This window comes from Elephas maximus, chromosome 12 (genome assembly GCF_024166365.1).
Source record: "Elephas maximus indicus isolate mEleMax1 chromosome 12, mEleMax1 primary haplotype, whole genome shotgun sequence".
Classification (NCBI taxonomy): Eukaryota; Metazoa; Chordata; class Mammalia; order Proboscidea; family Elephantidae; genus Elephas; species Elephas maximus.
This window is the reverse complement of record NC_064830.1, coordinates 83,285,640-83,305,006: the sequence shown is the minus strand read 5'-3', so window position 1 is coordinate 83,305,006 and position 19,367 is coordinate 83,285,640. Positions and strand designations below refer to the sequence as shown.

General features: G+C 38.2%; 1 protein-coding gene across 3 annotated transcripts in view; it reads left to right on the top strand.

The window, feature by feature from the left end:
• Nucleotides 1–19,367, top strand: part of USP31 (ubiquitin specific peptidase 31) — a 100,908-nt gene that overhangs the window by 44,779 nt on the left and 36,762 nt on the right. For all 3 annotated transcript variants that reach the window (XR_007519557.1, XM_049903037.1, XM_049903036.1), the window contains exons 3-6: nt 23–111; nt 204–296; nt 2,121–2,256; nt 5,082–5,226. Coding sequence is in view for 2 of the 3 variants with exons in the window: in XM_049903037.1 (XP_049758994.1) it covers nt 23–111; nt 204–296; nt 2,121–2,256; nt 5,082–5,226 (463 nt within the window). In the remaining variant the exon portion in view is untranslated. The remainder of the gene's footprint in view (nt 1–22; nt 112–203; nt 297–2,120; nt 2,257–5,081; nt 5,227–19,367) is intronic.

Here is a 19,367-nt window from a genome sequence, read left to right as displayed (position 1 = left end):
AATAATACGTTCTTTTTTTCAGCCACCATCAGAGACTGATATAATGCCTGAGGGACCATCCTTTCCTGTCTGCAGCACCTTTGTACAAGAACTTTTTCAAGCCCAGTACAGGTATGAGCAAACAAATTTCCCCTCTTAATCTGTCTGCTTGACATAGTTGTAGGTGACTTTAATCTCAGTGTCTTAAATTTTTGTTTTTAAAGATCTTCTTTGACATGTCCTCATTGTCAGAAACAGAGCAACACTTTTGACCCTTTTCTCTGCATCTCTCTGCCAATTCCTCTACCCCACACAAGGTAAGAACAGCTTTAGTAAAATAAAGACTGTGTATTCCTGTAGTGTTCGTTTTCCTCTGTAGATTTCTGTCAGGGCTTTGTACTGATTTAGACAGGGAATGGGGAATGGGATTAATGATAACTTGAATACAGACATTGTTAAAACTTCTTGGTAAATGAGTTTGCAGAGTAAGCAGGTGCTTGAGGCAAGCAAGAAAGTGCAGTAGCCGGCTTTGGCTTGTTATCCATGGGCAGGATAGGAGAGGAGAAAGCTCTTGACTGCCTTCTAGAGTCCCCAGAAACCTTACATTGCACTTTAAGAAAAAGGAAAAAAATTTTTTTTTTCAATTTTTATCGTGCATTAAGGGAAAGTTTACAAATCAAGTCAGTCTCTCATGCTAATATATACACTTTGCTATATACTCCTAGTTGCTCTCCGCCTAATGAGACAGCACACTCCTTCTCTTCACCTTCTGTTTTCATGTCCACTCTGCCAGCTTCTGACCCCATCTGCCCTCTCATCTCCCGTCCAGACAGGAGCTGCCCACATAGTCTCATGTGTCTGCTTGATCCAAGCAGCTCACTCCTTAGCAGTATCATTTTCTGTCGCATAGTCCAGTCCAATCCCTGTCTGAAGAGTTGGCTTTGTGAATGATTCCTTTCTTGGGCTAACAGAAGGTCTGGAGAGCATGACCTCTGGGGTCTTTCTAGTCTCAGTCAGACCATTAAGTCTGGCCTTTTTACGAGAATTTGGGGTCTGCATCCCACTGCTTTCCTGCCCCCTCAGGGGTTCTCTGTTGTGTTCCCTGTCAGGAAAGTCATCAGTTGTAGCCAGGCACCATCTAGTTCTTCTGGTCTTGGGCTGATGGAGTCTCTGGTTTATGTGGCCCTTTCTGTCTCTTGGGCTCATAATTACCTTGTATCCTTGGTGTTCTTCATTCTCCTTTGCTCTAGGTGGGTTGAGACCAAATGATGCATCTTAGATGGCCGCCTGCTAGCGTTTAAGACCCCAGACACCACTTTCCAAAGTAGGATGCAGAATGTTTTCTTAATAGACTTCATTATGCCAGTTGACCTGGATGTCCCCTGAAACCATGGTCTCTAAACCCCTGCCCCTGCTACGCTGCTAAACATTCAGTTTATTCAGGAAACTTCTTTGCTTTTGGTTAAGTCCAGTTGTGCTGACCTCTCCTGTATTGTGTGTTGTCTTTCCCTTCACCTAAAATAGTTCTTGTCTGCTATCTAATTAGTAAATACCCCTCTCCCTCCATCTCTCCCCACTCTTGTAACCATCAAAGAATATTTTCTTCTCTGTTTAAACTATTTCTCGAGTTCTTATAATAGTGGTCTCATATAATATTTGTCATTTTGCAACTGAGTAATTTCACTCAGCATAATGCCTTCCAGATTCCTCCATGTTATGAAATGTTTCACAGATTTGTCATTGTTCTTTATTGATGTGTAATATTCCATTGTGTGAATATATATACCATGATTTATTTATCCATTCGTCTGTTGATGGGCTCCTTGGTTGCTTCCATCAAAAAAAAAAAAAAATGTTTTTATTGTGGTAAAATAGATACATCAAAAATCCGCAAAAAAAAAAAAAAAAATGCAAAGCACAGAACCAAGTATTGATATGTTATATTTTTGTTCTATGAAGACCCCTTTTCCAAAGATCTCTCAATTATTGTTTGATAGTTTTACTCGGCTCTATTTGGCTTCCAAATGAAGGTGTGGGTTCGGTTCAGCTTTAGGTTGTTTCCAGATCAGGCTTGTTTTGCTTCTTCTGTATTTCAGCTGAAATAAGTGACTAACGGGAAGATCTGACTTTGATCTGTCTAGGCCTCTCTATGTCACTGTAGTGTATCAAGGGAAATGCTCTCACTGCATGAGGATTGGCGTGGCTGTGCCTCTGTCTGGGACTGTCGCCAGACTTAGGGAAGCAGTATCTACGGAAACAAAGATCCCCACTGATCAGGTACTAAGTCTGCTAAGACTGATCACACGTGAACCACAGAAGTATTGCTTGCTATTCTCCGGGAATTTTTTAACAGTTCTCTGCCAGATGTGGTTAGATATAAATTTAAAACCAATTGCTTCTACTGTTGAGGAAAAAAAGAAAAAAGCCCCCAAAGAGAAAAATGTACATAAAAACTTTTCATGCTTCATTTAGTTGTGTTTATGTGTATGTGTGCATGATACACACACACATATATATACATATGTGTGTGTATGTATATATATATGTTTTTTTTTTTTTTTAAAGGAAAAGCTGTGACATTACGCCAAGACTTCTTTGTAGCTTTGCTTATAAAGTACAATTACAGGTAGTCCCCGACATACGACGCGGTTCCGTTCCGATGACCCCGTCGTAAGTCAGTTCTGACGTAAGTCAAATACTTCTTTTTTTCTTTTTTAGTTTTCATTATTGCCTGCTATATGGCAGTGTTTTGAACAGTGAATCATAACATTGAACATCTGCGAGGGAACATCTGAGAATGATAACATCTGCAAATTACGCACTACAACATTGTGTGTAGTATATGTTACCAACGACAAGATGTATGTAAAAAAAAAAGACAGTTGTCAGTGTGATTTGTCATAACTTGAATACATCATAAGTCGGGGACTACCTGTAGTTAACACCTCTTAGATCATTCTTATGGATGTTTATGTGGGCAGTAGAAAGAGCATCTCTGTGGTATTTGAAGGTCAAAGAGGGTTAGAAAACTTGACTGTGGCTTTAGAAAACCCCTATCCGTTATGGTGATAAGAATGGAATCTTCTTGGTAGAACAATGTTCTTTACGTAGTAGATGGTCAGTGTGTTTTGTTTTCTGATGAAAGCCAGGCCAGAGTCTCTTATCTTGTTTACTAAGAGAAAGGAAAGTTTTTGTTTTTTGGTAAATCTTTCATAAGTTGTTGTTAGTTGCATTGAGTCAATTCTGACCCTTGGCAACCCCATGTTTGCAGAGTAGAACTGCTCTATAGGATTTTCAAGACTATGACCTTTGGGAAGCAGATTGCCAGGCCAGTCTTCTAAGGCACCTCTGGGTGGGTTCAAGCCACCAGCCTTTTGGCTCGTAGTTGAACGCTTAACAGTTTGCACCACCCAGAACTCCCGTTCATAAATAGCCATACTTATATCAACCAAAATATTTTTGACCTGTTTGTGGCGTGATATATTTTTGCATATGGTTTTTACTCAATTTACTGCGATGATTTTATTTGTAAAAATATTCCCATTTTAAGGTTTACTAAGGAAGGGTGATTCAGTGGCTGAATAGCTCTTCCCTAGATAGCTTCTGGAAGGTGCTCTGTAATCACTTGAATTTGAGAAAGGTGTTTTGTACTTTGGCCTTGTGTGGCCTCATTTGGAAAGTTGCCATAGAAAAACAAGTACAACCAACCAGCAGTGTTGCCGTAATATTGCAAGTATCTCATATTTTCATAGGGCAAGTACTGGCACATGGAAAAAAATGTTCATATTCATTGATTCTTTTTTTTTTCCCCTTCGGGATGAGGGGAAGGACAGAAAGAATGAGAGAAGCTTAGCTGTGTGTCCAAAGGCAAATATGGTTGCATCTTGAAAGCTTCCAGCACTATTTGGCTCTTTTAGCATGTGGTTTAAATTGGTAAATAATTACGGCTTTGCTTTTGACCTCAGCTTGCTGGAGAAATTGAATTAAACTTGCGTGTTTCCCAGCAGCAAAACAACATGGTTGTTAATATCATTAAAAAGAAAAATACATCAGGAATATTTTTCCTGGACTATTTGTGGAGTATGCCATCAGCCTCTTTTATATCATGGTCTGATACAGTGTTAGTGTTAGTAGGAGAACCAGTCTAACCCCCTCATCTGAAGAAGGCCCAGAGAAACCATGTGCCTTCCTTGTTGAAGGTCATAGGGCTGATTGGTGGCAGGCGGGGACTGGAACCTTTTTATGTCCTACCTGATGCTTTTTTGACTATACAGTACTGTTGAGCATGTAATGAAATCTCTAAATGTCTCCATTGTTTCTTCCCCTTTCTTTTATTTCTTTTTCATTGTAGAGTACATACTCAGCCATTTCAAAAATATAACTTGGAAAGTGACAGTATCTTACACTAGTATCTTAGTACTAAAGTTTATTAACTGTTAATACTTTGTTATATATGCATTCATAATTTTTCCTGTGCATATGCTATATTATTTTATAAAAATGGAATCATTTTATGCATATTGTTCTGTACTTTGCTTTTTATTTACTGCAAATATATCTAGCTCATTCTTTTAAGTAGTTCTGTATTTCCAGTATGACTATAATGTACTTAACTCTAGTTCCTGTTGTTGGACACTTGAGTTGATCCAATTTTTCCAATACAAATATCCTTGGTTTTTTGACGTTTTTTAACTTGAAAAGAAGAAAATTTAGTGATGTGGGAGAAAGTATTTGGGAATCAGATGTGGGCCCAGTGCCCCTTCTGAGACTGAACAGTTGTATAAACTTAGGTAAGTCACCCATCCTCTCTTTAGTTTCTCCCCCTATAAAACGAGTGGGTTAGACTTTATAATCTCCTGGGTGTCTTGTAGACCAAAACTTACAGAATCTCTGGGTGTACTGCCATAGCGTTCTAAAGCCGGAGGTTATTTGCTTCCAAAATTCTCTCGTTAAAGACAAATGATGGGGGCTGTGTGAGCTGTTTCAAAGCCCCCTCAGATCACAGCACATGCTGATGGCCTGGGGAAGTTCATAGTAGTATCGGGAAATAAATTCTTATTGACTTTCCAGTTATCCAACTATTGATATTTTCCTGCTTTTAGATTGTGTTAACAGAAATGTACTATGATGGATTCCATCGTTCCTTTTGTGACACGGACGACCTGGAAACGGTCCATGAAAGTGACTGCATTTTTGCCTTTGAGACTCCAGAAATATTTAGGCCTGAGGGAATTCTCAGTCAAAGAGGTAAATGATCACCTGTTTCCATAATACCACCTGGGTTTGCAGGTTTAACGACGATCTGCCCCATTGGATGTCTAGATGATGGTGTATATTTTTCGGCAGCATGTTTCCCTCGAAGAAGTCAGTTCTTAACTGTGTTAGGCAAAGATGTTTCCTTTATTTCTAACCTTGCCTGTGTGGAGTTGGAGCAGCCCCTTCCTGAGGCTCAGGACTGTCCTTCCCGTGGATGACCTCTTTGGTATCTTATGACAGCATTAGGGAGGATATACTTTGCCATAGCTTCTTTGCATCCTGCTACCAGCTCAGATGTTTAATTTCTGAATTCTGAAATCTTTGCCATGGAATGTTTCCTTGATTCTTGCTTTTAAGAAATACGGATGTAACACATCATTGTTAGGCAGCAGAGTAGAGTAAAACTCTGGTCAGTGCTGTGCCCTTTGCTGTAGCTTGGGCTGTGATTTGGAACTTAGCTTGTCTCTTCACTGTGCTTGAAAGAGTATGGAGCTGTTTCTGTTTTTGAGAGTTGCCAAGTAACTGTGACTTTGTTCCTGGGGAATCCTTGGTGGCCGTCAAGGTGTATCTCCTATATTCTTGCTCTTACTTATCAAGGTATCAGTATCACCTGGGAAAAAAACGCAAATTCATGGACCCCACCCCAGACCTACTCAGTCTGAAACTCTGGAGGGTAGGGCTCAGCAATCTTTTTTTTTTTTAAAGTTTTATTTATTTTGTTGTTGTTGAGAATATACACAACAAAACATACCAATTCAGCGTATTCTACATGTACAGTTCAGTGACATTGATTATATCTTTTAGTCATGCAACCATTCTCATTCTCCTTTTCTGAGTTGTTCTTCCCCCATTTACATAAACTCGCTGCTCCCTGAGGTTCCTATCTAATCTTTTGAATTGCCGTTATCGGTGTGATCTCATATAGATAGCTCTTAAAAGAGCATAATGCTCAGGGCAGACATTTTTTACTAGTTAAGCTAAACTATTGTTTGGCTTTAAGAAGACTTAGGGGGATATTTTTGGTTTAAAGTTTAAAGATTATCTTAGGGTAGTAGTTTCAGGGGTTCATCTAACCTTCATGGCTCAAGGAAGTCTGGAGTCCCTGAGAATTTGAAATTCTGTCCTGCATTCTCCCATTTTTGAACAGGATTCTTCCATAGAATTTTCAAGCAATCTGTTTTTAACAAGCCCTCTGATTCTGACACACGCTCAAGTTTGAGAACTGCTGTTCTACCTAGCCTTATCAGTATTTTCTACAACTGTGATTTTTAAAACCAAATTCCCCCTCTAATCCTCACATTTCTCCTGGTTCTATTCCCTGATTTCCAACTGTCTACTGAAATCTCAACTTAGAAATCCTGCAGGTATAGTACACTGAACATTTCTTTCTTAGATGGGTTCCTCCTGTGCTCTTCTGTGGAATAAGGGTACCACCATCCTGCTCTTCGCTCAGGCTTGATCCATGCTCTTTGACTTTTTCAGAATTCTCAAAGAACTGGTCACACAGCCTGTTAGGTAGTTTGGACGCAGAGGACTTGACCTCAGCAAAGTAGGAGACAGTCATTTGCTGAGGATCCAGGATCACTGGGGAGGTGCATTGGGCACTTGAACAGAATGGAGACGTTTTGGAGCAGGGAGGATGCAGCTGCTGCTCCTAGGCTGGGCCGATACCACCTTAGCACCACTCAGAGACCCACTCCACCCTCCCTTCTCAGTGTTTTTGCTGGTACATTTTTTCTGCCCACCCCTTAAGGATTGAAATTTCAGAGTGTTCTATTCTTACCCTTTATCTTGATCTTGACATCTCCCTAGATTGTCTAATCAACTCTCTTGGTTTTAACTGCCATTCATGTATCACAGGTATTTCTGTGCAGACATATATCCTGCCTTCAGATTTGGGAGTCCGTAAACTGCATATCTCCACCTGGATGGCCCACAGATACCTCAAATTTTGTTTAAAACCTAATTTTATTATATTTTTTCTTCTTACTGGTTCTTATATTCTTTATCTCAGTTAACGGTGTCACCATCCATCTAGTATCCCAAGACAGGTACAAGAGAATCAACTACACTTCTCTCTTTTCCTTACCTTTTACATTTCTCTAGCCCTTATTATTCATGTTACTTTCTAAATATTCCTCAGATCCATCCCTTTCTCTCCATTTGCCCTGGTATTCTCATATTAGACTGTAATTCTTCCTTACCTAGAGTAGAGCAGCCTCCAGCTTGCTCTAATTTCACCCCCTCATCAAGTCCATTATGGATTTAAGAGCTCAGGTACTACCAAGAGAGGAGTAGTAATACTACCCCCTGGATGTTATGAGGATTGAAAGCAATAATGCATGTTTTTTCACACCTGTGAGCTTTTTCCACATTGATTTGTCTTTCTGAAGTTCCCTTCCTACCCATGTGAACCCAAGGAACTCTTTTTTTTTTTTTAATTAACTTTTATTGAGCTTCAAGTGAATGTTTACAAATCAAGTCAGTCTGTCACATATAAGTTTATATACATCTTACTCCATACTCCCACTTGCTCTCCCCCTAATGAGTCAGCCCTACCAGTCTCTCCTTTCGTGACAATTTTGCCAGCTTCCAACTCTCTCTATCCTCCCATCCCCCCTCCAGACAGGAGATGCCAACACAGTCTCAAGTGTCCACCTGATATAATTAGCTCACTCTTCATCAGCATCTCTCTCCCACCCACTGTCCAATCCCTTTCATATCTGATGAGTTGTCTTCGGGGATGGTTCCTGTCCTGTGCCAACAGAAGGTTTGGGGACCATGACTGCCGGGATTCCTCTAGTCACAGTCAGACCATTAAGTCTGGTCTTTTTATGAGAATTTGGGGTCTGCATCCCACTGATCTCCTGCTCCCTCAGGGGTTCTCTGTTGTGCTCCCTGTCAGGGCAGTCATCGATTGTGGCCGGGCACCAACTAGTTCTTCTGGTCTCAGGATGATGTAAGTCTCTGGTTCATGTGGCCCTTTCTGTCTCTTGGGCTCTTAGTTGTTGTGTGACCTTGGTGTTCTTCATTCTCCTTTGTTCCAGGTGGGTTGAGACCAATTGATGCATCTTAGATGGCCACTTGTTAGCATTTAAGACCCCAGACGCCACATTTCAAAGTGGGATGCAGAATGTTTTCATAATAGAATTATTTTGCCAATTGACTTAGAAGTCCCCGCAAACCATGTTCCCAAACCCCCGCCCTTGCTCCGCTAACCTTTGAAGCATTCATTTTATCCCGGAAACTGCTTTGCTTTTGGTCCAGTCCAATTGAGCTGACCTTCCATGTATTGAGTGTTGCAAGGAACTCTTTTTACTCTCATCTTTTGCCCTGGAATTTTCCATGACTTAACGGACTTGAGTGCTTCATTTTCTGACTCAAACCTTCTGTGCGTACTAATATTATTATGCCATCTACCACATAGCTCCCAGTATTTTTTATATGTCTGTCTCCCCCGCTAGACTGAGGAAGCCTTGGGTGATCTTTCATTCATCTTTGATCAGCCTCCTTGGTACCAGGCATATGGTAGGACCTTAATAAATGTTGATGAAATAAGCGAATGACAATCCTGGGCAGAGAGGTCAGTGAGTTTTAAACAAAAGGAAGGCACAGTTTGCTGATAAATAGGCGAAGATGAAAACAAGTAATTCTTGAAAATATTTTATACATTTTGTAAACTTTTTACTTTGAAATAATTTCAGACTGAGAGAAAAGTTGCAAAAATAGTACAAAGGATTCTTGTATAGCCTTTACCCAGATTCTCCAGAAGGTCAGCCTTTTTCTGTCTGCCTTATCATTGTGTTTCTCTCTCTCTCTCGTATGTGTGTGTATAATTTTTTTCTGAACCATTTGGGATAAATTGCAAACATAATGACCCTTGATGCCTCAGTAATTCACTGTGTATATCCTAAAAATAAAGACGTTGTCTTAAACCAGGAAATTAAAATTGATGCAATATTGTAATCTTTTTTTTTTTTTTTTGGAGCCCTGGTAGCACAGTGGTTAGGAGCTTGGGTTCTAACCAAGAGGTTGGCAGTTCGAAGCCACTAGCTGCTCCTTGGAAACCCTATGGGGCAGGAAATTAAAACTGATGCAATACTATAATCTTTTTTTTTTTTTTAAGCCTGATACTCAGGGTGGTGTCTGCTTGGCTTTACCACTGTAAGGTTACTATTTTCTCCTTGTAATTAACAGGTATATTGTATCTAGATACTCGGAGAATATGTAAATATCTTTTCTCAAACTTTCACCCTCTAGTTTTAGTGTTCATTGGATGGTTCTTGCCTGAGTCAGTTAGAGAGGTGATTACCCAGTGCCGGTTTTCTGACGTCATCCTTTTGTCAACATTTATTGGCTTTTTGAAACAGTTCTTACTGCTGGTGGGACTGTAGGGAAAAGGGCTCTCTCATACAGTGCTCCTGGCAACATGAATTGATACAGCTTTTATGGCAAGCCATGTGATAGCACGAATCAGGCGCGCTAAAAATGTCTGAAACCTCTACGTTTTAGGAAACAATCCTAAAAGAATGGTCAGAGATGCATGTAAGGATTTATGCCTAGAATATCTGTCACACAGTTTTTATTAATAGTGAGAAACTGGCAACAGTCTAATTGTCCACAGATGGGGGAATAGTTATGGCTTCTCTGCATACTAAGTGTTTTACATAGCGTAAGATATCATGCTTTAGGAGTAATTTTCAAGGGTACAGGAAGATGTAATCGATACAGTATCAAATAAAAAGGTACAGTCTGATCACATTTTTGTTCAAATATATTTATGTAGCTAAATAGAAAATATTATGTAGAAATATGTCACAATATTAGTAATAGATAATTCAGGTTTTGGAATTACAGGTGATTTTGATTATTTAAAAATACTTTTGTGTATTGCCAAATTCTGCGGTGAGCATGCATCACTTTTGTAATTAGGAAAAAAACTTTTTTTTAAAAAGGAAAGTAGAGGTGAAGACAATAGAAATTATAAAAAGTATAATTGTATTTATTTCTATTTAATATCTAATTTAACGTGATTTGAGATTAATAAGATATTGTATGTTGGTAATGGTTATAATAATAATGAAGAAATTTGTAAACTGAATAGCAGAAGGAAGAATACATAATGCAAAAAACAAAAAAGTGAGAGATTATAATAGTCTTGATGGGAGTTCTTTTTTTTTTAACTCGCTGTCATTAGCCTGTTAAAGATTATTTAGACTAAAATTGAAGATATGGAGAACGTAACGGATACTAATATTACAGCACAGACAGGTGCAGTTATTAGTTGTAGTGAACCAAGCCGAAACTAATCATAAAGGAAAATCTGAATAAATGTTTTAAAGGTGTAAATTTAGAGGGTAGACATACCACAAAGTGAAATAAACAAATACATAAATGTAAGAAAATGAAAATAAAAATTTAAGATAGTTCTAAGAATAAATAAATATAATTTAAGAGCTATTTTAGATAATAAGAAAATTAAAAAAACAACAAAAAACATATTAAGCCCCCTGGAAGGCAGCCAAAGTAGTGCTGAGAGGTAAGTGCAGAGCTTTAAATATTTTTACGAAGCTATTTTTTTTTTTTATCAGAACAGAAAAGATAAAAATTAACTAAGCATTTAATTTCTGATTATAGGGGAAAACAAAATAAAACAAAACAAAAAGCCAAAAAAAGAAAAATTATGAGTAAAAGCATAAAAGTAAGAAGACCCTGGGAGTCCTAGATTTCTTTTCTTAAATTAAAAAAAAAAAATTTTCCCCCTGTGGTATATAATAAAATATCTGCCCTTTCAGCATTTTTCACATGTACAATTCAGTAATATTTTCTTTTCTTTCTTTCTTTTTTTTAACCTCTCTTTTCCGTTTCCCCACCTTTGGTGATCACTAATCTTTGGATGGAGTTGCCTATTCTAGATATTTCATGTAAGTGGGATCATACATATCTGTCCATTTGTTTCTGGCCTTTTCACTTAGCATAGTGTTTTCAAGGCTTATCCATGTGGTGGCATGTGTTAGATCTTACCTCTTTATGGCTGAACAGTACTCCAAAAATATACACATGTTGTTTATCTGTTGATGAACACTGCAGTTGTTTCCACCTTTTGGCTATTGTGAATAATGCCGCAGTGAACATTGGTGTACAACTATCTGTTTGAGTCCCTGCTTTCAAGTCTTTTGGGTATACATACACCTAGAAGCGGAGTTGTGGGCTCATATGGGAATTCTATGTTTAACTTTTTGAGGAACTGCCAAACTGTTTTCCACAGCTGTTGCACTGTTTCATTCCCACCAGCAATCCACGAGGGTTCCAGTTTCTCACCAACACTTGTTTTTTCTGCTCATAACCATCCTAGTGGGTGTGCAGTGGTATCTCCTTGTGGTTTTTATTTGTGTTTGCTTAATGACAAATGAGGTTGAGCATCTCTTCATGCGCTTATTGGGCATTTGTATTTTCTCTTTGAAGAAATATCTGTTCCAGTCCTTTTCCCATTTTTTAAGTGGGTTGTTTGTCTTTTTGTCTTTGGGTTTTAAGAGTTCTTTATATATTCTGGATACTAAATTGTTATCTGATATATGGTTTCCAAATATTTTCACCCATTCCATAAGTTATCTTTTCCCTTTCTTGATAATGTCCATTGGTGCGTGTGAGTTTTTTTCTGTAGTTGCTTGTGCTTTTAGTGTTAAATCTGAGAATCCAGTGTTTAAAAGAAGGTCTGGAAGCTTTACCGCTATGTTTTCTTTTAAGAGTTTTATGGTCTTAATTCTTACATTTAGGTCATTGATCCATTTTGAATTAATTTTTCTATATGATGTGAGGTATGGATCCAACTTCATTCTTTCACATGTGAGAATTTTTTGAAGAACATTTTTTTCCCCCTTGAATGAATTTGACACCCTTCTTGAAACCAATTGGCCATAGATGTATGGGTTTATTTTTGGACTCTCAAATTCTAATCCGTTGGTTTATTTGTTTGTCCTTCTGCCAGTACCACTTTATTTTGATTACTGAAGCTTTGTTTTGAAATCCGGAAGTTTGGGTTTTCCTGCTTTGTTCTTTGCTTTAAGATTATTTTGGCTTTTTGGGGCCGAAATGAATAATTTCTTTTATAAGGATCAGCACAAAACTGGTTCCTATGAGGCTAAGGTTAAGGATGTCCTCAGTGTCCAACTTTTCCAAGCTGCTGCACCACTCCATCATCTCTAACATCAACTATTCCCACTCCCCTCAATACTCTCCCTCCGGTCTTTGGGTTCCCCAGTTCTCTGCAGTGTCTCACAGAACTCATGAACCACATAGAGGAAATGGCTCACATGGTTGTGGAGGCTGGTAAGTCTCAAGTTTGTGGGTCATGCATAGGCTTCTCCTGACCCACGGGGCTGCAGGGGATGATGAAGCCAAATGGGCAGTTCAGACCACAGGCTGCTGGCTCACAAGGCTGCAGAAGATGGAGAATTAGGTCACTGATAGGCCACCAGCCTAAGGGGCAGTGGAGGCCAGTGAATCCCAGAATTGGCAGGTCAGACAGCAGGCCTCAAGGATGGTTTCTATTGGTTTGCTCAATGATGAATAAAATCAGTGCTGAATAGCAGTGGTAAAACTGAGCATCCTTGTTTTGCTCTTGATCTTAGGGGAAAGCTTTCAGGTTTTCACCATTGAGTATGATGTTCACTGTGGGATTTTCATAGATGCCCTTTATCATGTTGAGGAATTTCACTTCTAATACTAGTTTGCTGAGTACTTCTCATGAAAGGGTGTTAGATTTTGCCAAATGCCTTTTCCGTGTCAATAAGACAATTATGTGGTTCTTTTCCTTCGTTCTGTTAATGTTGTGTGTTACGTTGATTGATTTCCTTATGTTGAACTGTCCTTGATTCCTGGGATAAATCCCACTTCATCATGGCATATAATTCTTTTAATATGTTGTTGGATTTGGCTTGCTAATATTTTGTTGAGGATTTTTGCATCTTTATTCCTGAGAGATATTGGACTGTAATTTTCTTTGCTTGTGATGTTTTTATCTGGCTTTGCTATTAGGGTAATGTTCGTAAGTGTTCCCTTCCCCTCTATTTTTTTGGAGAGTTTGAGAAGAATTGGTGCTAATTCTTCTTTAAATGTTTGGTAGAATTCACCAGTGAGGCTACCTAGTCTGGAACTTTTCTTTTGTGGGAAGGTTTTTGATTACTGTTTAAATCTCTTCCCTTGTTATAGGTCTGTTGAAATTTTCTATTTGTTCTTTAGCCAATTAAGGTAGTTTGTATGCTTCTAGGAATTTATCCATTTCATCTGGATTGTCAAATATGGTTGGCATATAGTTGTTCATAGTGTTCTCTTACAATCCTTTTAATTGTTAAGGTCTGTGGCAATGTCACCACTTCCATTTCTGATTTTAGTTACCTAGTGTATTTCCGCCTCTACCTCCCTTTGGTAGCCTGGCTAGGAGTTTGTCAATCTATAGTTACTCTTTTCAAAATTTTTGGCCGCTATTTCTTCAGATATTCTTTCTGCCCCTTTCTTTTTCTCCTTCCCTTCTGGGACTCTCATGATACATATGTTGGTCTACTTAATGGTGTTCTACAGGTCCCTTTATGCTCTGTTCATTTTTCTTTTGTTTGTTTTCCTCAGACTGTATAATTTCAATTGTCTTATCTTCAAGTCTCCATATTCTTTCTTCTGCCTGTTAAATCTGCAGTTAAACCACTGTAGTGAATTTTTAATTTCAGTTTGGTTCCTTTTTATAATCTCTCTCTCTTTGTTAATATTCTCATTCTGTTCATACATTGTTTTCTTGGTTTCTTTTAGTTAGTTCTTTGTATTTTCCTGTAGTTCTTTAAGCATACTTAAAACAGTTGTGTTAAAATCTGCATTTAGTAGGTCTGATGTCTAGTCTTCCTCAAGGATGGTTTCTGTTGGTTTGTTCAGTGATGAGTAAAATCAATGAAAGTGTTAATAAATACATTTAAAAACATAAAAACAATAGAAATGGTAAATCCCAAAGCTGGTTCTTTGAAGGAAAAAGAAATGTACAACTAATAAGTTATCCAAAACTTCTGTAATTCTAATGAAGAAAAGACATGTACACTGGGTAAGGTACTGAGGATGCAAAGATAAATAAGAGGAAGTCATGTCCTAAATTCTAAGAGTTAAAAGTAGGATACTTTAATATGACAAAAAGAACTTATTCTAAGAGCCAATATTATACTTAAAGGATACATATAAAAAACAATTTAGAATCAGAAATTAAAAAAAAAAAAAGGCTTTCTGTTATATTTCCCCTACTTAATATTGTTTTGGTTCTCCTGGCCAGTGCAGTAAGGCATGAAAAGCAATGAGGAATAATTATTGGCTCTTGGTAATCATTGTCAGACCTGTAGCTGGGAGTCTATCTCATTTGCTTAAACATAAAGCGGACAAAACAGGTTTCAGATTAAAAGCAGTCTGATGATCAGAGATGGAAGGAGGTGGGAAGGGCATGGTGAAGAGGAGGGAGAGCTTCCCTTTTGGAGCAGACTTGACAGGACTCAGACCATAGGAACTTAACTGAGTTTGTCGTTGTTGTTATTAGGTGCTGTTGAGTCAGTTCTGACTCATAGTGACCCTATAAGACAGAGTAGAACTGCTGCATAGGGTTTCCAAGGAGGGACTGGTAGATTCAAACTGCTGACCTTTTGATTAGCAGCTGAGCTCTTTACCACTGTGCCTCCAGAATTTGGCAGCCTTTAATTGCCTCAGTTTCACTAAATCTTAATTTGGCCAATCAGCAATAACAACTTGGATACCTCTTTGTTAAGATTGTTCTGAACTCAGATCACACATTAGAATCATCTGAGAATTTTAAAAACCACAGGAAAACCAGATGCGTGGAACCTACCTTAGATCAATTAAGTCAGTATTTTTGGGAGATGGGGCCTGCTTTAGTCTACAAAAGAATAAAAAAAAGTTCCCCAGATGTCTTTAATATGCTACCAGGATTATTTGCCACTGGTTTAAGAGGAAAATAACAAGACATTACTTTCAACACAATTCTCTCCTCCTTTATTCAGTTTCAGATTATTTCTGATGATTCTTGTTTATTTATCCTCTTAGGACTAATTTTAGGATAGTTTCCATAACAGTACTGTTTCCATAATGATACTGTTAGGAATAGATTAAAAGTGTAGAATTCCCTGGGAGAAAATTGTCTCCTTTACAGTATTGAGCCTTCCCACTCAGGAACATGGCATCTCCATTTACTCGTGTCTGTTAGATTCCTTAGGAAAGCCTTGAGACTTTCAGCGTCTAGATCCCACAGATTTCAGGATTATTCCTACATGTTTTGTTGCTGTCGTGAATAGTCTCTTCTCTCCTGCTCCCATTTTATGTTTTGATTAGATACTATTGATTTGTGGAAAGTTACTGATTTTGGTATAGTTATTTTAAAATTGATAATTATACCAACCTCCTGTCTGCTATTTCTGTTGTTTATCTTAGTCTTTCTAGAGAGTCAAATCATCTACAAATAATGATAAGTTTACTTCTTGCTGTCTAGTAGTAATACGTTTTATTTTTCATTCTGGTCTTAATGCATTTGCTAGAAATTGTAGAACCTTGATGGGTTACACTGATGATGGTAGGCATCCTTGCCTTCTTTTCTGAAAAGGCTTTTGATAAAATATATCAAGATGATGATAATGGTGACATTTATTGAGTGCTTTCTGTGTGCCAGGCAGTATCCTATATACTTCACATGCATCAACTCAATTAATCATCATCATAATTCTGTGAGGTTGGTGCTATTATTATTCCTGTATTTCTGTTGGGGAATCTGAGACACAGCAAGGTTGTGTACCACATCCAGGATCAGCTAGTAAGTGGTGGAGCCCAAGTTTAGGCAGCCATTTAAGTGCCATGCTGCCTTTCAGTGGTTTGTGTTCCCCCTTTTGTTTATTAACATGATGACTTGATATATATTTTTCTAATAACTGAACCATCCTTGCATTCAGTGGTCTACTATGCTTTTCTTTTACATTGTACTTTAGAAGAGTTTTCTTAGTTCATCTTCTGATCTTCTAATTTGGTTCTTAGCGTTGTCCCTTCTGCTATTCAGCAGTGGTCTGGTTAAGTTTTTGTTTAAGCAGTTGTGTTCATTTCTAAGAACTACCTTGCGATCTGATTGTTCCCGTTTCATAGCCACACTTGTTTTCTGGTTATAGAATCACTTTATGAGTTATTTTTTCAAAGTTTTACATGCACACAGTTTAAAGAGTTCTACAAATTGGTTATAAAAAGCAGTAGACCTCTGCTTTCCCTACAGCATTATTTGCCCCTTCTCAGAGGCAACCATTTTCACCTTTTTGAGCTGATTCTTTTTGTAGCCTCCATGTCATAAATAACATTGCTACTTTTTGGTTTTAGGTATTATCTGTTGATTTCCCACTAGAAAAGATACAGATATAGCCCTATTTTCTCTTTCTCCTGGAATTAATAACTTTTTTGCATAGTTTGTCTGCTTTAGTTTTCTATATCTTTTTACTAATTGATCCCCAGACCTCTTGGTCTGTTATCTTAGACGTTCAGTATTTTAAGACATCAAAGGCATTAAGTAGTCTATTAGGGGAATCTTCAGATCATCTGATCTGCATGGCCTGGACTGGTTTCCTTTGTGCTTGTGTATAACCTTCATCCAGGGAGTTCCTTTCACCTCTCTCCTCTGCTGAATCTTCGTTTCTTGTAATTTTCCATGTTCTTGCTTGTTTTGTTGGTGCACATCCTCTAGTAGCTTCCTGAAAATTGTTGCATGGGGGAAGTAAATCAAGAATTTGAAAGTATCTGTGGTCTACCTCATCCTGGATTGGTAATTTGGGTGGGAATAACATTCTAGGTTGCACATAATTTTCCTTGAGAGTTACAAAGGTTTGATCCCATTGCCTTCTATTTCCAGTTGAGAAGTCTGAAGCCATTCTGTTCCTATTCATTTGTTTGTAACTGTTCTTTTCCTCTTTTTTTCTCAGGAAGCTCTTAGGATCTTCCCTTTATTCTAAGTGTTTTGAAGTTTCCTGGTAATGTACCTGAGAGTGGGTCTTTCCCCCTGGTGTGCCAGCTACTCTGCCATACTGTTCAGTCTGGAAACTCATGTCCTTTAGTACCAGGAAAGTTTCTTGAATTATTTAGTTGATGATTTCTTCTCTGTTTCTCGTGCTTTCTCTCTCTAAAACTCTGTCATTTGGATGATGGAATTCCTGAATTGGTCTTCTAATTTTCTTACTTTTATTCCTCTATTTTCCAATTCTGTCATTTTGCTTTACATTCTCAGAGATTTTGTCAACTTTATATCCACAGACCTTCCTACTGAGATTTTTAACTTCTTTTATGTTTTTAAATTCTGAGAACTTTTTGGAGGGAGCTGACTGTGTTGTTTTGATTTTGTTTTATTATAGTGCCTTGTTCCTGTTCTGTAGTTGTGGTATGTTTTCTTATTATCCTCTTTGCTCCTGTTTAAGTGAAAACAAACCAACAACAACAAAAAAGCAAACCCGTTCCCATCGAGTTGATTTCGACTCATAGTGACCCTATAGGACAGAGTAGAACTGCCCCATAGGGTTTCCAAGGAGCAGCTGGATTTGAACTGCCAACTTTTTGGTTAGCAGTGGAGCTCTTAACCACTGCACCACCAAGGCTCTTGTTTAAGTGAAGAGGTCTAAAAATTGAGAGGAACTTGTAGTGCGTGAGTGGGGCTTCTTGACTGTGAACTTCCCTGCAGGATACTCTGAGCCATGTAGTATCTTCAGGCCTTTCTTCTTGGGCTGGTCACATTCCCTGGAGGAGACTCTTCTACTCTCTTTGTTGGAGGGTGATGGTATAGTGGCCAGCACCCTGGGAGCTGAGTCAGGAAGGGGCCTGATGTGTTGACTTATCCTGGTTTTTTAGTACACTGCCCTCGTCTTTACCTGGGCCTCTTTTGCCCTTTGCTCAGATGGAGAGTATTTTGGCTGTACCGTGTCAGGGAGGAAATCTGGATATTTGCTTTTTAAACAGTCTTTGAACCAGTTCTTATTTTAGCTCCTCTTTTCCTTCATGTCTTACTTCCAGAAGCATCTGGTACCTCTCGTTTCTGAACCTTTTGGAGATTCTATATATTGGGCTGGCCACTACCAGTTTAGATTTCATTTTTCTCTGGTCTACTCATATCTTCATTATTTGCTAAATAGTGTATTGTTTCAGTTTTGGTTTTCTTGACACTTGCATGTTGTGTGGAAATTAACTGTTTTCTATCTTTTCCCACTGCACTGTGAAATTCTGTAGAGTTGGGACCACATTTCGCTTCATCTTGTGTACCCAGCAGTTCAGTGTAGTACCTGGCAGGCAGCAAGAGCTAATGTTTGCTGAACTGAAAATTTCCCAACAGGCCCCTTCCCACCCCAGTTGCTTAGGGTTACCACCAAGTTTATATTTGTAAGTGAATTTGGTGAGGTCCAAAGATTATCAAATTCTCACCAGAGAGTGCCTTTGTTGGAAGACTATACCACTTATTAAGTATATGTTAGTCCCAGTGCTAAAGGCCTTGTAATTATTTTTTTTCAGTACATATGAGGCTACTATTTGCCCCACTTTGCAAATGAGGGAGCTGAGACTTAGAGAGGTTAAGTAACTAACCAGGATCATACAGTTAGTAGTAAACAGCCCACGATTTGAACACAAAGCTTGTGTTCCTTATTATGGATCCTGGTCAATTCTAGGAGAACAGGTCTTCCTACCCTTCCCTCTGCCAAGAACCTGGGAAATGAGGTCACTTGTCTCAAATTCAGGTTTCTGTTATTTTCATACCGAAGTTTAAAATGGTAATGAAGTGAAATCTGCTTTTTATTTTGTGATTTCTTTAAACTTAAAGTCTTCTTCCCTCTAGTAGCTCCATAAAGATTGTTTTTCCATATTTTTAGTTTCTGTGTGTTTATGTATATGTTTTAAGTCTAATTTATCAGGAATTTATTTTGGTACTAACCTTGTACTTGTCATTTTAAATTGGTATAATGCTGTTGTACCTAAATGGGTTCAGCAAGCCTTATATTGCTCGTTATTTAGGTTATTGCTAGAATTCTGCTATGAATACGTGTGTGTAAGCTGTTTTTTATTTTATTTTTCTGGTGGTGATGTTA